General features: G+C 57.5%; 1 protein-coding gene across 1 annotated transcript; it reads right to left on the bottom strand.

The window, feature by feature from the left end:
• Window positions 1-10,098: 10,098 nt before the first annotated feature.
• On the bottom strand, window positions 10,099-12,066 carry LOC119706164 (serine/arginine repetitive matrix protein 2-like). Its single transcript, XM_038149422.1, has 3 exons — window positions 12,035-12,066; window positions 11,720-11,833; window positions 10,099-11,572 (listed from the first exon to the last, which is right to left on the bottom strand). Exons 1-3 carry the CDS (start codon window positions 12,064-12,066, stop codon window positions 10,099-10,101), a joined length of 1,620 nt encoding a protein of 539 aa, XP_038005350.1.
• Between the last annotated feature and the right edge of the window lie 2,879 nt (window positions 12,067-14,945).

Genomic DNA, 14,945 nt, shown 5'->3' with positions numbered 1-14,945 from the left:
TGTCCTCCTGCTCCTGTCCTGGGGACTCCTGGACCGCACACGTTGATTCGAGGCCCGGCGCTGCAGGCGGGAGCGGCTGCATCTGGGGGATGCCGGTGACGGTGATTCCCTTCTCCGGGGCATCTCAGCCCTTGGCCCTGTCCCGCTGCTCCTGTCATGCTGACTCCTGGAGCAGACAGGTGGGCTCTGGGCCCCACCTTCCTGGTGCGAAAGGCTGCGTCTGGGGGATGCCTGTGACGGTGTCTCCCTTTGCCTGGGCCTCTCAGCCCTTGGTCCACTCATGCTGCTCCTGTCACGGCGACTCCGGGACCGGACAGGGGGACTCTGGGCCGGACCTTGCTGGGCGGAACGGCTGCGTCTGGGGGATGCCGGTGACGGTGATTCCCTTCTCCGGGGCATCTCAGGCCCTGGTCCGCTCATGCTGCTCCTGTCACGGCGACTCCGGGACCGGACAGGGGGACTCTGGGCCGGACCTTGCTGGGGGGCACGGCTGCGTCTGGGAGATGCCCATGACGGTGTTTCCCTTCTCCGGGGCATCTCAGGCACTGGTCCGCTTATGCTGCTCCTGTCACGGCGACTCCTGGACCGGACAGGGGGACTCTGGGCCCAGCCTTGCTGGCCGGAGCGGCTGCGTCTGGGGGATTCCCATGACAGTGTTTCCCTTCTCCGGGGCATCTCAGGCCTTGGTCCGCTCATGCTGCTCCTGTCACGGCGTCTCCTGGACCGGACAGGGGGACTCTGGGCCGGACCTTGCTGGCCGGAGCGGCTGCGTCTGGGGGATGCCGGTGGTGGCGTCTCCCTTTGTCTGGGCCTCTCAGCCCTTGGCCCTAGCCCACTGCTCCTGTCACGGCGACTCCTGGACCGGACACGGGGACTCTGGGCCCAACCTTGCTGGGGGGCACGGCCTTGCCTGGGGGATGTCCGTGATGGTGTCTCCCTTCTCCGGAGCCTCTCATCCCTTGGTATTGTCCCGCTGCTCCTGTCACAGCAACTCCCAGATCGGACGGGTCGATTTGGGGCCCGACCTTGCTGGCGAGAGCTGCTTCGCCTGCGGCCGGGCCCAGCACGTCTGGAAGGGACCCTGTCCTCAGGGTCTGGGGAGCTGCTGTATGTAGGCCCTGATGTGCTGGGGCTGCTGGTGTCCAGCAAGGAAGATGGCAGCGATTGCTTCCTTCCTGCTGTGTGTTGGTGGCTGCTGTGGCTGCTTGTCTCTGGAGATGGCGACGGGAAAGCCAGCTCCGGTGCCACCGGGGTGCGGGAGCTGGGCCTGATGGCCTCAGATTCTGAGGAGCCATGAGCAGATTCCAGTCCTGACTGTCTGGCCAGGCTGGGGCCACTGGGCTCCGGCTCATCCCTGGCGGCTGTAAGGGCAAGCAGGAATGTCAAAGGCCCCTCAGGCCCAAGGCAGCCCAGGCCAGAGCAGTGCCCCCAGCCCTCCAGGAGCGGACGGGCTCTGCCAAGCGCAGCCTGGGCACTGACCCCAGCCCAGGGACACCGGCTGCTTTGACTCATACCCGTTCCGAGACCAGCACAGCTGTCACACTCCCATCTCTGTATGTGGTTTCTCAGGCCAGAGCAGCGCCTGTGGGTGCCCTCGGCAGCACAGGAGGAGCACAGGAGCAGTTGCCAGGGCCTGGGGAGGCAAAGAGGTTTATGGCACTGAGGACAAAATGTCCCCGCACATGGTTGTCTGGCCAAGCTCGTCAAGTTTTTCTCCTAATTGATCTTTTGCTGAGATATGGTTTCCCTACAGAGCCCTGGGAGCAGCTTCCCAGCTTACCCCTCTTCCTCTGCCTCCTCCCTGCCTCCAGGGTAAAGGCATTCCCTGGCATTGCACTGGCTGTGCCTCACTCCTAGATCTGCAAAGGCATTATTGTCCTCCCATGTTGGCTGTCTGATGGAGAAAGCAAAAGCTGATGAGTTTCTGCTGCCCTCCCCTCATGGAGGTCCAGGGTCTCCCTGCTCTTTCAAGTTGGGCATGAAGCTGAAGGCCAGACTCACGGGGCAGGGCAGGGCCAGGACTGCTGGGGCAGGGCCTGGCACAGCACAGCACTTGCACCCTCCTGTCTCGTGAGCCAGGCAGAAGGACACACACCTGATGGGAATTCGGATCCCCAAGACGAGCATTTCAACAATGAATTCCTGGCCTTCTCTGCACAGGGGGCACTGGAGGCATAAGAGGCCAGCGTGCATGGCCTGTCCCTGCAGGGCAAACACAAGCAGGGTGAGCGAGGCCCTGCAGCTGCTGAGCACCTGCTGTGGCCCGGGCCTGGGGAGACGGCTCCTACCTGGATGCAGTCCCTGTGGAACCAGGCCCTTCTGCACGTTGGGCACACCAGGGTTGTGAAGGTCTTTCTATCCTCCACAGGCTCCATGCAGATGAGGCAATCGGTGCCCGGCTCTGGAGTCGCCTCCACATCCTGCTCTGGACGGTGCTCAGGGCAGAAGGAGCTGGAGGAAAATGGATGGGGAACGTGGGAAATGTTGGATCCTTTCCCCAGGGGTGGCCACAAGGAGAGATGGGGTACCTGTATGGACTAATGTATATATTGACACAGCCGCCCTCCTTGGCACAGGGCAGGTGGAACCATCTCCCGCAGTCCTCCTTGCAGCACATGATGGTTGCCCCGCTCTGGCCGCAGATGCAGCAGTGCTGGAAAGAGCCGAGCAGCCCCATCAGCAGAAGGCTCGGGGCCTTCCCCTGGCAGCCCCACGACCCCGGGCAGGGCGCAGGATGTGGCCACTGCCGGATGCCAGCCCAGAGAGCCGCCTGGTGGAGGAGGGAGGCTCCTGTGCCAGAGCCTCTGTGCCAGAGCCTGTGTGCCAGAGCTCCTGGGAGCCAGACTGGGTCCCACAGCCGCTGTTGGGCCGGCCTTTCTTTCCTGTGCTCTGGCCTAAGCTCCTGCAAACCGGGCCAGGCACAAAGCTCCCTGCTCTTTTTAGGCTCTCACCTGGTGTGCCGCCCGCGAGACGGCAATTTGGATGTCTCGCGGGAGAAAGCCCATGAGTCCCACACGATTGCTCTCATGGCGAAATAGAAGAGTGGAGAAAAACTGCAGCAAACGAGAGGAGCTGATGAGGAGAGAGAGGCAGGAACTGCCCATTGCAATGGTGGAGGGAGCACCCGGAGTCACTCACCATGCAGAAAAAGTGGGCACAGAGCCCACACTTCTCCAGTTTGTCACCACAGATGTCCGGGTCAGCCTCTGCACGGCGACACAGCACGCATGCTGCAGGGGACAGAGCCAATGGCAGCGGGCATGAGCACCTCTGCGGGGCTCTTAGCCGGCAGCAGCATCGCCCCCAAGGGCTGCTCTGTCCCCGCCTGGCTGATGGGCAGGGCTGGAGGCCTTGCCGAGCGGGGGCCGTTGCGGGCACGGCCGTCCCAGGAGCTGCCCCCTGGCCCAGCTGAGCCCCACTTGGGGAGGAAGGAGGCTCCCAGCCCCGGCACGGCTGAGCAGCTCCTGCCTCCCCCTGCCTCTGCTCAGGGTCCCCCACTGCCTGCCACAAGAGCCCCTGGGCCAGGCTGTCAGAGGGCTGCCTATCCTTCACCTGGCTCCCTGGCACCAGGGCCCTCCTGCTTCCTGTCACACATGGCGGCTGGCGGCTGTGAGTCCCGGACAAGGAATGCTGCCAGGCAGACAGGTGTTTGTCCTCTCTCTCTGTGGGAGAAAGAAGACTCTGGGGAGTTTGCAGAACAGGCCCAGAGCCACGAGGGCTCTGCTCCCAGCTCAGCCCTGCGTGAGCCCTGCTCCTGTCCGCCTTCTCCTCCCGTCCTCGCGTCAAGGAACACCGCAGTCTCCTCTAGATATTCCTCCGCTGAATCAGGGGAGGGAGAGGCAGGTGAGCCTGCAGCACAGGCCCAGAGCCCTGAGGTGTGGGGCCCCTCTGGTCCCTGGGCAGCCACGTCTCAGCCCTGCCTTCTCCTCCCGTTGTCAGGTCGCACTGACACACGGCCTGAGCCCAGCGTTCCCTTTTGTGGCCTTGGTTGCACAGGTCACAATGGCCACTGTGACATCAGCATTGTGCACCCAAACCTGGGGCAGCCATGGCCTCAGGTCCCTGGCAGTCACTAGAGGCGGCCTGCTTGGGCACCGAGGCTCTGAGATGGGTTCGAGCCTTTGGTCAGGGTGGAACTCGGGCCGGGACTCCTGCAGCAAGTGCAGGGTCAAATGCCAGGCCCTGGGGCAGCCATCGAGGCTGGGACTGAAGGCAGGAAGGTGCTGTTCAGGCACTGCCACTCCAGGGCTGCGGCCTGGCCAAGGGAAATCTCTGCTGCTGCCCCTGGCAGTCGGCTGCCCAGAGAGCTGGTGCGGAGTCTCCTGCCCTGCAGAGGTTCAAAACCTGCTCTAGGTGAACTGACCTTTTCCTCAAGACCTGTCTGGAGAAAACTAAGTGAACCTGATTTGTGCTGCTGCTGATCACCGGTGGGAGTAGGAGATCATCCTGGAGACCACCACAGCTGCCTCCAGATCTCACTTAGCCTGCCATTCTCTGAACCAGCAACTTTGACCGTTCATATAAATGGAAAAATTAGTATTAAGCTCCTTAGAAACGTAATCTTTTGCACTGACTCAGTGGAAACACAGACAATTCAATGAGAATTTTCTGTGTACATTTCACAGGAGGGCTTGCAACAGTCCTCAACTCAAGTCAAATGCAGGAGAATGCTTTTGCTACATTATAGCAACTTTGCCAGTTTGGTCCATGCTTTCCTACTAGCAAATACATTGAAAAAAAAAATCAAGAAGAGGAGCACAAACAATTCTTGTCAGTTTTTCTCACTCGTGTCTTTGCAAACATGCTCCTGGAAATCCAGATCCGTGACTTGTAGAACAATCAGTGGGACCTCTGGGAGACAGGGCAAGGGCTGACAAGCAGGGACACCCTGCAGCAGCCTGATGCGGGGGCAGCAGGAGTTCATCCATTTTCCTGTCTCCATGGGAGAGCCACCTTGGGTGGCAAACGATGCCTTCACTGGTCTAGGAGGGAGGCACAGACGGTGCAGTGCCAGGGAGTGCCTTTGCCCAGGAGGCAGGGAGCAGGCAGAGGAACAGGGCTGAGTTGGGAAGCTGCACCCGGGGCTCTGCAGGGAAGCCGGCAAGGGCTCGAAGCAGGAGGGGCCCGAAGAGCTTGGCCGGACAAGCCCGAGCTGTGGACACTTTGGCCTCAGCGCCAGCAACCCCTTTGCTTCTCCAGGCCCTGGGCACTGCTCCAGTGCTGCTCCCGCTGGCTGCCCAGGGACCAGAGGGGCCCCACACCTCGGGGCTCTGGGCCTGTGCTGCAGGCTCACCGGCTTCTTCCTTCCCAGAATCAGTGGAGGAACAGCCAGAGGACACTGAAGTGTTCCATGACGCGAGGATGGGAGGAGCAGGACTCACGCAGGGCTGAGTGGGGAGCAGAGCCCTCATGGCTGTGGGCCTGTTCTGCAAGCTCCCCACACTCTGCCTTCTCTCACAGAGAGAGAGAGCAAAGACCTGGAGGAGACCACAAGCGCTCCTGGACAGAGGCTGTAAGCTGACAGCCGCCATGTGCGACAGCAAGCAGGAGGGCCCTGGTGCCCAGGAGCCAGGTGAGGACAAAGCAGCCCTCTGACAGCCTGGCCCAGGGGTTCTTGTGGCAGGCAGCGGGGGGCCCAGAGCAGAGGCAGCGGGAGGCAGGAGCTGCTCAGCCATGCCGGGGCTGGGAGCCTCCTTCCTCCCCAAGTGGGGCTCAGCTGGGCCGGGGGCAGCTCCTGGGACGGCCGTGCCCGCAATGGCCCCCGCTCTGCAAGGCCTCCAGCCCTGCCCATCGGCCAGGCGGGGACAGAGCAGCCCTTGGGGCCGATGCTGCTGCCGGCTAAGAGCCCCGCAGAGGTGCTCATGCCCGCTGCCATTGGCTCTGTCCCCTGCAGCATGCGTGCTATGTCACTCTGCAGAGTCTGACTCCTGCGCTTCCCCAGGCCCCGGCAAATGCTCCTGTGCTGCTCCTGCACTGCCCAGGGCACCCACAGGCGCTGCTCAAGCCTGACACCGACCAGAACCAGCCGGGGCTGTGACAGCTCTGCTGCTCTGGGCTCGGCTCTCGGGCAAAGCAGCCGGTGTCCCTGGGCTGGGGACAGTGCCCAGGCTGCGCTTGGCAGAGCCCCTCCGCTCCTGAAGGACTCGGGGCACTGCTCTGGCCTGGCCTGGCCCGGGGCCTGGGGGGCCTTTGACATTCCTGCTTGCCATTACAGCCTCCAGGGATGAGCCGGAGCTCAGTGGCCCCAGCCTGGCCAGACAGTCAGGACTGGAGCCTTCCCGTGCCTCCCCAGGACCCGAGAGCCTCAGCCCCAGCTCCGAAACATGGCCTAACAGGGTTTGCCAATTTTTTTCCTGGTTAGATCCTTGAAAAGGTTTTGAAAGTAACATTGTTTGGCAACTCCTTCAAGCAACAAACGTGACACGCTTCTAATCAGTAAAACTTTATTGGTTTGCTTGCACTTTCTCTTTGGTATCCTTAGGCTTCCTTCGGCGTTCCAGAAAATAATGAAAATCGAACAAATTCTTCAGAGAAGTTTCTGAATCCACTATTAGCAGAAGTCTCTAAATTCACCGTATCTCCTAAATACATTCTTCACATATAGTTAAATAGCTGCTCCTGAAACATACAAAGATGTAGTGCTTTACCTCAATGGACAACACAACGTGATGTCATACGCACTGGTACGCTAAAAAACCTCTCTTCCCTGGTCTACAAATTTAAGGCTCTTCTCGAGGTCCTGAATTAGGTTTGCATGCACATTCATACCTGCATTCCCTCCCCATGCTCAGCTTTCACCTAGAGTTACCAGGGAGCAGATGTTACATACTCACCTCAAGCAATGATCTACGTCTGTCTTCCCAACCCTCTTTTTCTTCCTTGAGCTCTACTAATCTACAGAATAACTTTGGGCCCTCTGCACAAAACAAACAACCAATTAATAGGCTTAAACACTTCTGACTGGGCTGCTGCTTCTAACAATCATGACCAACACAGCAATAAAGTCAGAAATCGATTCTTCACATCCTTCCTGTTCTCTTGCCCCCCCCCCCACCCCCCCCACCTTGGCTCCAGCAGAAATGTTCCCTGCTGCAGCCTGGTGTACCGCGAACAATGAAAGGCAGCAGCAGTTTTCCTCAACATGCCGCAATCTAAATTGCAGTGAAATAGCAGCTGCGTCATTAGAAGCTCAGCAGCAGGATCGCACATCTTCCCCCAGAGCTGAGACCTGCTGAGGACTGAGCTCTCCATTTCAACACACCCTGTAAATCAGGCAGGCTGGGAGATTGCAGGCCAGTAACTGCATGAACACAGCAGGACATTTCATCAGAGTTATCTCATCAGTCTCAAGAACGGCGCATCCTTTAAGCCTGTCTTGAGACTTTATTCTACGAAATAGAGCAAGCAATTGTTTTGGTGGCCTGTGCAGTTCTGGGGACTGTGTGTGCTTCCTTTGGTTGCTCTTTTCTTTCTTTCTAAACACAAAATTCACCGGATTCAGAAGAGAAAACCTCCGATTCATTAGGACAAAGAACCACAGGGACATATGTGGCTGACAAGAACACTCAACATTCCTAATGGTAAACCAGAAAGACAGGAAAAAGTTAAAGATGATATAAATACCTGAAAGGATCCAAACTGTCTAGGTAACCTATCAAGTGACTATTGTTTTGTAAGCTCTAAAAGTCCAGATTCCTATTGCGCAATTATCTGAAAGAAAAGAAAACCAGAAATCTGCTTGACCTTGATTTTACCTGGACTTTCTCACGGGATTCCACCACAACTTTGACCGCAAGTAAGGGTGGCAAATTTTGACTAGAAAACATTCATAACTACGCAGCATTTTTTCCTCCCCACTGAATTCCCGGAAGGGTTTTCAAGGAAAATAAATACAAAAGGGGGTGAAGAAATTCTGTCATACCTCCTAGGCGTTCATCATCTTGGGAGAAGAAGAAAACTCTCGCACTTTCTGTGCGTGGTAAAGAAAGAAACCTAGACAAGTACAAAGGGATTTGAGCATCCTAAATTGTACTATCAAATTCCATGAACACGAGTTAAAACTCTAGCTCTTCAGAGAAACGGTATACATTGAAAAGCTTTATTCCCTAGTAACCAAATAGAGCTTTTTCTTTTACAAAACCCACTTGCAAAGAGAAAACGGACTGTGGCTTTGGCTTTTGGCCAAACTCAGTTTGGTGCTGGTCAAACCAAAATGACCCGGTTAATTTCTTGTGCCTGACTTCTCTTTTTTCATAATCAAGTTCACATCAAATGGGCTGCTGGGAGCTTTGACTCTGTGCAGCATGAATGGTTTGCCAAGATGACTTTCATTGCTCAGAGGTGTGCAATGTCCATTTCCCACTTCCTGAGTGCTGCTGTGAATATTCCCACAGCATCCAACTACTACAGGCAAGCAGACAACAAAGAGAAACGGAACTTGCATTTCTTGGTCCTTTCCAACTTCTGACACCTCAGGCTCATCATCACCCTCAGAACTGCTGCCTTGCAAACGTGGATCCTCTTGCCATGTGACTTTTGCCGGCTTTATTGTTCCAAGTACGTAAGGCTCTGCAATAACAGCACCAAGAGGGGAGAGAAAAAGCCAGAACCAATTATTCCTCCACTGCTCAGGAAAAATTCTGAGGACAGAATCTGCTCCTGCCAGATGTTCTGAGCTGCATCTGTGCTCCAGGATTTTCCACTTGGTTCTAGAGATCCCTTATGTATTCTTAAAGAGTTGTCATTGCATTCAGAAGACACTGAATACCTTCTGAATTCAGCAAAAGTGTGGGGGGCTTGTTGCTTTGTGCTGTTGCATTGGGGTTTTTAATATTTTGGATAACTTCACGCGGTTTCTTTTCTCTCCTACATGACTGGGACTTGATTTAATGTGGTTTCGTCTTCATTTCCTATGGCCTCATTTTATCTACGGTTAGGAAACCCCAATGACCATGTGTCCTTCAGTTTCCTTTTTCTAAAGGTCCAAGAATACAATTCAGTAACAATTAGAATGTTCGTGGATCTTGGGGTCAACTCCAGGATTTTGCTCCTCCTCTCTGCATTAACGCACATGTCCTTTAAAATCTTGTTGGGTTCTGTGAAACTTGATATGACTGGTGTGTCACCTTTTTCCCTGTTTGAGGAATTCAGGGGATGACAACAAGTTTTTTCACCCCTCTACAAACTACCCAATGCCTTCTCAAAGCGTGCCCTTCAGAATTCCTGAGATGCAAGCATGAGTTACCTGTCGTTAATCTACCACAGCCTTGGCAAGCAGAAATGAAGATCAAAATGCTTCTGCCTAATTACTGGCTTCTGCTGCTGAAAATCCCCTGGATGCTGACCTTCTTTACACCGTGTTGTTCTACAGAGCCTGCCAGAAGCTCTTCCTCAGCAAAGGCCCTGTTAGAAGGGTTCTGCTGTTACCTTCTTTGATGCCCAACTCCTCTGTGTCTCCAAAGGAGGAAAACTTGAAAGCACTCACGCGTGAGCTGTGTCGTTCTCAGACAAAGGTCCAAATGGTCATCTGGGGCAGAGTCCTGCTCATGCCCTTTGTCCCAGGGCATTTCCTCAGTCTTTCCCGGTTTGTTCTTTGAAGGTCCAATCAAGTCTATCAAATCAGCAGCAACATAGTCCTCGTTTTCTTTGGACACTTGAGGCAGTGTCTCACTCTCTTCTTTCTTCTTCCTTTTGGCTTTACTGAAATGAGATTGCTCAAGGATAGCGACACAGCACACGTCCTTTTCAGAGACAGCTTCCCTAAGAGCCACCTTGCTCTGAATGCCTCCCTAAGCGTATCCAAGCCCGTTAAGGAGTGCTTCACTTGCAAGGGTAAGCAGTGGGGAAACATCTGAGGCTGGAGAGTCTAAAGGCAGGAAGAAGAGTCCTTTTTAATGACCCACATCCTTAAGTGACTTTTCGCTGAATACACGGCTACACAGAAATCAAGGTATTTAGCACAGACTTCTTTCCTGCCAGCAGAAATGTCAAGAGCTAATATGCTTTTCTCACAGACCTGCAAATCTCAAGGTCTCTGCACTGACCGTTCTCACCTTCGCTTCTGGCAGCGAACCCACGGAACAGAAAGAAAAGATGACGCTACGTGCTGCTGTTGGAGGTCCGAGTTGAGGTGCGACGTCGCTCGGGGGAGCGGTTGCTCCTGCGGGACGTCCCCGACGGTGTCCCCCTGGGCCTGGGCCTCTCAGCACTCGCTGCTGTCCTCCTGCTCCTGTCCTGGGGACTCCTGGACCGCACACGTTGATTCGAGGCCCGGCGCTGCAGGCGGGAGCGGCTGCATCTGGGGGATGCCGGTGACGCTGATTCCCTTCTCCGGGGCATCTCAGGCCCTGGTCCGCTCATGCTGCTCCTGTCACGGCGACTCCGGGACCGGACAGGGGGACTCTGGGCCGGACCTTGCTGGGGGGCACGGCTGCGTCTGGGAGATGCCCATGACGGTGTTTCCCTTCTCCGGGGCATCTCAGGCACTGGTCCGCTTATGCTGCTCCTGTCACGGCGACTCCTGGACCGGACAGGGGGACTCTGGGCCCAGCCTTGCTGGCCGGAGCGGCTGCGTCTGGGGGATTCCCATGACAGTGTTTCCCTTCTCCGGGGCATCTCAGGCCTTGGTCCGCTCATGCTGCTCCTGTCACGGCGTCTCCTGGACCGGACAGGGGGACTCTGGGCCGGACCTTGCTGGCCGGAGCGGCTGCGTCTGGGGGATGCCGGTGGTGGCGTCTCCCTTTGTCTGGGCCTCTCAGCCCTTGGCCCTAGCCCACTGCTCCTGTCACGGCGACTCCTGGACCGGACACGGGGACTCTGGGCCCAACCTTGCTGGGGGGCACGGCCTTGCCTGGGGGATGTCCGTGATGGTGTCTCCCTTCTCCGGAGCCTCTCATCCCTTGGTATTGTCCCGCTGCTCCTGTCACAGCAACTCCCAGATCGGACGGGTCGATTTGGGGCCCGACCTTGCTGGCGAGAGCTGCTTCGCCTGCGGCCGGGCCCAGCACGTCTGGAAGGGACCCTGTCCTCAGGGTCTGGGGAGCTGCTGTATGTAGGCCCTGATGTGCTGGGGCTGCTGGTGTCCAGCAAGGAAGATGGCAGCGATTGCTTCCTTCCTGCTGTGTGTTGGTGGCTGCTGTGGCTGCTTGTCTCTGGAGATGGCGACGGGAAAGCCAGCTCCGGTGCCACCGGGGTGCGGGAGCTGGGCCTGATGGCCTCAGATTCTGAGGAGCCATGAGCAGATTCCAGTCCTGACTGTCTGGCCAGGCTGGGGCCACTGGGCTCCGGCTCATCCCTGGCGGCTGTAAGGGCAAGCAGGAATGTCAAAGGCCCCTCAGGCCCAAGGCAGCCCAGGCCAGAGCAGTGCCCCCAGCCCTCCAGGAGCGGACGGGCTCTGCCAAGCGCAGCCTGGGCACTGACCCCAGCCCAGGGACACCGGCTGCTTTGACTCATACCCGTTCCGAGACCAGCACAGCTGTCACACTCCCATCTCTGTATGTGGTTTCTCAGGCCAGAGCAGCGCCTGTGGGTGCCCTCGGCAGCACAGGAGGAGCACAGGAGCAGTTGCCAGGGCCTGGGGAGGCAAAGAGGTTTATGGCACTGAGGACAAAATGTCCCCGCACATGGTTGTCTGGCCAAGCTCGTCAAGTTTTTCTCCTAATTGATCTTTTGCTGAGATATGGTTTCCCTACAGAGCCCTGGGAGCAGCTTCCCAGCTTACCCCTCTTCCTCTGCCTCCTCCCTGCCTCCAGGGTAAAGGCATTCCCTGGCATTGCACTGGCTGTGCCTCACTCCTAGATCTGCAAAGGCATTATTGTCCTCCCATGTTGGCTGTCTGATGGAGAAAGCAAAAGCTGATGAGTTTCTGCTGCCCTCCCCTCATGGAGGTCCAGGGTCTCCCTGCTCTTTCAAGTTGGGCATGAAGCTGAAGGCCAGACTCACGGGGCAGGGCAGGGCCAGGACTGCTGGGGCAGGGCCTGGCACAGCACAGCACTTGCACCCTCCTGTCTCGTGAGCCAGGCAGAAGGACACACACCTGAAGGGAACTCGGATCCCCAAGACGAACATTTCGACTGGGAATTCCCCACTGTCTCTGCACAGGGGGCAGTGGAAGAATAAAACACCAGCGCGCATGGCATGTCCCTGCAGGGCAAACACAAGCAGGGTGAGCGAGGCCCTGCAGCTGCTGAGCACCTGCTGTGGCCCGGGCCTGGGGAGACGGCTCCTACCTGGATGCAGTCCCTGTGGAACCAGGCCCTTCTGCACGTTGGGCACACCAGGGTTGTGAAGGTCTTTCTATCCTCCACAGGCTCCATGCAGATGAGGCAATCGGTGCCCGGCTCTGGAGTCACCTGCACATCCTGCTCTGGACGGTGCACAGGGCAGAAGGACCTGGAGGAAAATGGATGGGGAACGTGGGAAATGTTGGATCCTTCCCCAGGGGTGGCCACAAGGAGAGATGGGGTACCTGTATGGAGTAACGTATATATTGACACAGCCGCCCTCCTTGGCACAGGGCAGGTGGAACCATCTCCCGCAGTCTGTCACACAGCACATGATGGTTGCCCCCCTCTGGCCACAGACGCAGCAGTGCTGGAAAGAGCCGAGCAGCCCCATCAGCAGCAGCCTCGGGGCCTTCCCCTGGCAGCCCCACGATCCTGGGCAGGGCGCAGGATGTGGCCACTGCCGGATGCCAGCCCAGAGAGCCGCCTGGTGGAGGAGGGAGGCTCCTGTGCCAGAGCTGCTGGGAGCCAGACTTGGTCCCACAGCCGCTGTTGGGCCGGCCTTTCTTTCCTGTGCTCTGGCCTAAGCTCCTGCAAACCGGGCCAGGCACAAAGCTCCCTGCTCCTGTCCGGCTCTCACCTTGTGTGCCGCCCGCGAGACGGCAATTTTGATGTCTCGCGGGAGAAAGCCCATTAGTCCCACACGATTGCTCTCATGGCGAAATAGAAGAGTGGCAAAAAACTGCAGCAAACGAGAGGAGCTGATGAGGAGAGAGGCAGGAACTGCCCATTGCAATGATGGAGGGAGCGTCCGGAGCCACTCACCATGCAGAACACGTGGGCACAGAGCCCACACTTCTCCAGTTTGTCACCACAGATGTCCGGGTCAGCCTCTGCACGGCGACACAGCACGCATGCTGCAGGGGACAGAGCCAATGGCAGCGGGCATGAGCACCTCTGCGGGGCTCTTAGCCGGCAGCAGCTTCGCCCCCAAGGGCTGCTCTGTCCCCGCCTGGCTGATGGGCAGGGCTGGAGGCCTTGCCGAGCAGGGGCCGTTGCGGGCACGGCCGTCCCAGGAGCTGCCCCCTGGCCCAGCTGGGCCCCACTTGGGGAGGAAGGAGGCTCCCAGCCCCGGCATGGCTGAGCAGCTCCTGCCTCCCCCTGCCTCTGCTCTGGGCCCCCCGCTGCCTGCCACAAGAGCCCCTGGGCCAGGCTGTCAGAGGGCTGCTTTGTCCTCACCTGGCTCCCTGGCACCAGGGCCCTCCTGCTTCCTGTCACACATGGCGGCTGGCGGCTGTGAGTCCCGGACAAGGAATGCTGCCAGGCAGACAGGTGTTTGTCCTCTCTCTCTGTGGGAGAAAGAAGACTCTGGGGAGTTTGCAGAACAGGCCCAGAGCCACGAGGGCTCTGCTCCCAGCTCAGCCCTGCGTGAGCCCTGCTCCTGTCCGCCTTCTCCTCCCGTCCTCGCGTCAAGGAACACCGCAGTCTCCTCTAGATATTCCTCCGCTGAATCAGGGGAGGGAGAGGCAGGTGAGCCTGCAGCACAGGCCCAGAGCCCTGAGGTGTGGGGCCCCTCTGGTCCCTGGGCAGCCACGTCTCAGCCCTGCCTTCTCCTCCCGTTGTCAGGTCGCACTGACACACGGCCTGAGCCCAGCGTTCCCTTTTGTGGCCTTGGTTGCACAGGTCACAATGGCCACTGTGACATCAGTGTTTTGCACCCAAACCTGGGGCAGCCATGGCCTCAGGTCCCTGGCAATCACTAGAGGCGGCCTGCTTGGGCACCGAGGCTCTGAGATGGGTTCGAGCCTTTGGTCAGGGTGGAACCCTGGCTGGGACTCCTGCAGCAAGTGCAGGGTCAAATGCCAGGCCCTGGGGCAGCCATCGAGGCTGGGACTGTAGGCAGGAAGGTGCTGTTCAGGCACTGCCACTCCAGGGCTGAGGCCTGGCCAAGGGAAATCTCTGCTGCTGCCCATGGCAGTCGGCTGCCCAGAGAGCTGGTGCGGAGTCTCCTGCCCTGCAGAGGTTCAAAACCTGCTCTAGGTGAACTGACCTTTTCCTCAAGACCTGTCTGGAGAAAACTAAGTGAACCTGATTTGTGCTGCTGCTGATCACCGGTGGGAGTAGGAGATCATCCTGGAGACCACCACAGCTGCCTCCAAATCCTACTTAGCTTGCCATTCTCTGAACCAGCAACTTTGACCGTTCATATAAATGGAAAAATTAGTATTAAGCTCCTGAGAAATGTAATCTTTTGCACTGACTCAGTGGAAACACAGACAACTCAATGAGAATTTTCTGTGTACATTTCACAGGAGGGCTTGCAACAGTCCTCAACTCAAGTCAAATGCAGGAGAATGCTTTTGCTACATTATAGCAACTTTGCCAGTTTGGTCCATGCTTTCCTACTAGCAAATGCATTGAAAAAAAAAATCAAGAAGAGGAGCACAAACAATTCTTGTCAGTTTTTCTCACTCATGTCTTTGCAAACACGCTCCTGGAAATCCAGATCCGTGACTTGTAGAACAATCAGTGCAACCTCTGGGAGACAGGGCAAGGGCTGACAAGCAGGGACACCCTGCAGCAGCCTGATGCGGGGGCAGCAGGAGTTCATCCATTTTCCTGTCTCCATGGGAGAGCCACCTTGGGTGGCAAACGATGCCTTCACTGGTCTAGGAGGGAGGCACAGACGGTGCAGTGCCAGGGAGTGCCTTTGCCCAGGAGGCA

This window comes from Motacilla alba, chromosome 12, assembly GCF_015832195.1.
Source record: "Motacilla alba alba isolate MOTALB_02 chromosome 12, Motacilla_alba_V1.0_pri, whole genome shotgun sequence".
Lineage (NCBI taxonomy): Eukaryota > Metazoa > Chordata > Aves > Passeriformes > Motacillidae > Motacilla > Motacilla alba.
Note: the sequence above shows the minus strand (reverse complement) of the source record. Positions and strands in the feature narration are given on the sequence as shown.

Bases quoted from the DNA above. Each gene is read 5' to 3' on its own strand.
- LOC119706164 (XM_038149422.1), bottom strand. From the start codon at position 12,066: ATGTTCGTCTTGGGGATCCGAGTTCCCTTCAG. The intron at 11,834-12,034 runs GTGTGTGTCCTT...TTTCTCCATCAG, and splicing joins GGGATCCGAGTTCCCTTCAG to ACAGCCAACATGGGAGGACA. The intron at 11,573-11,719 runs GTAAGCTGGGAA...TTGCCTCCCCAG, and splicing joins GAGGAGGCAGAGGAAGAGGG to GCCCTGGCAACTGCTCCTGT.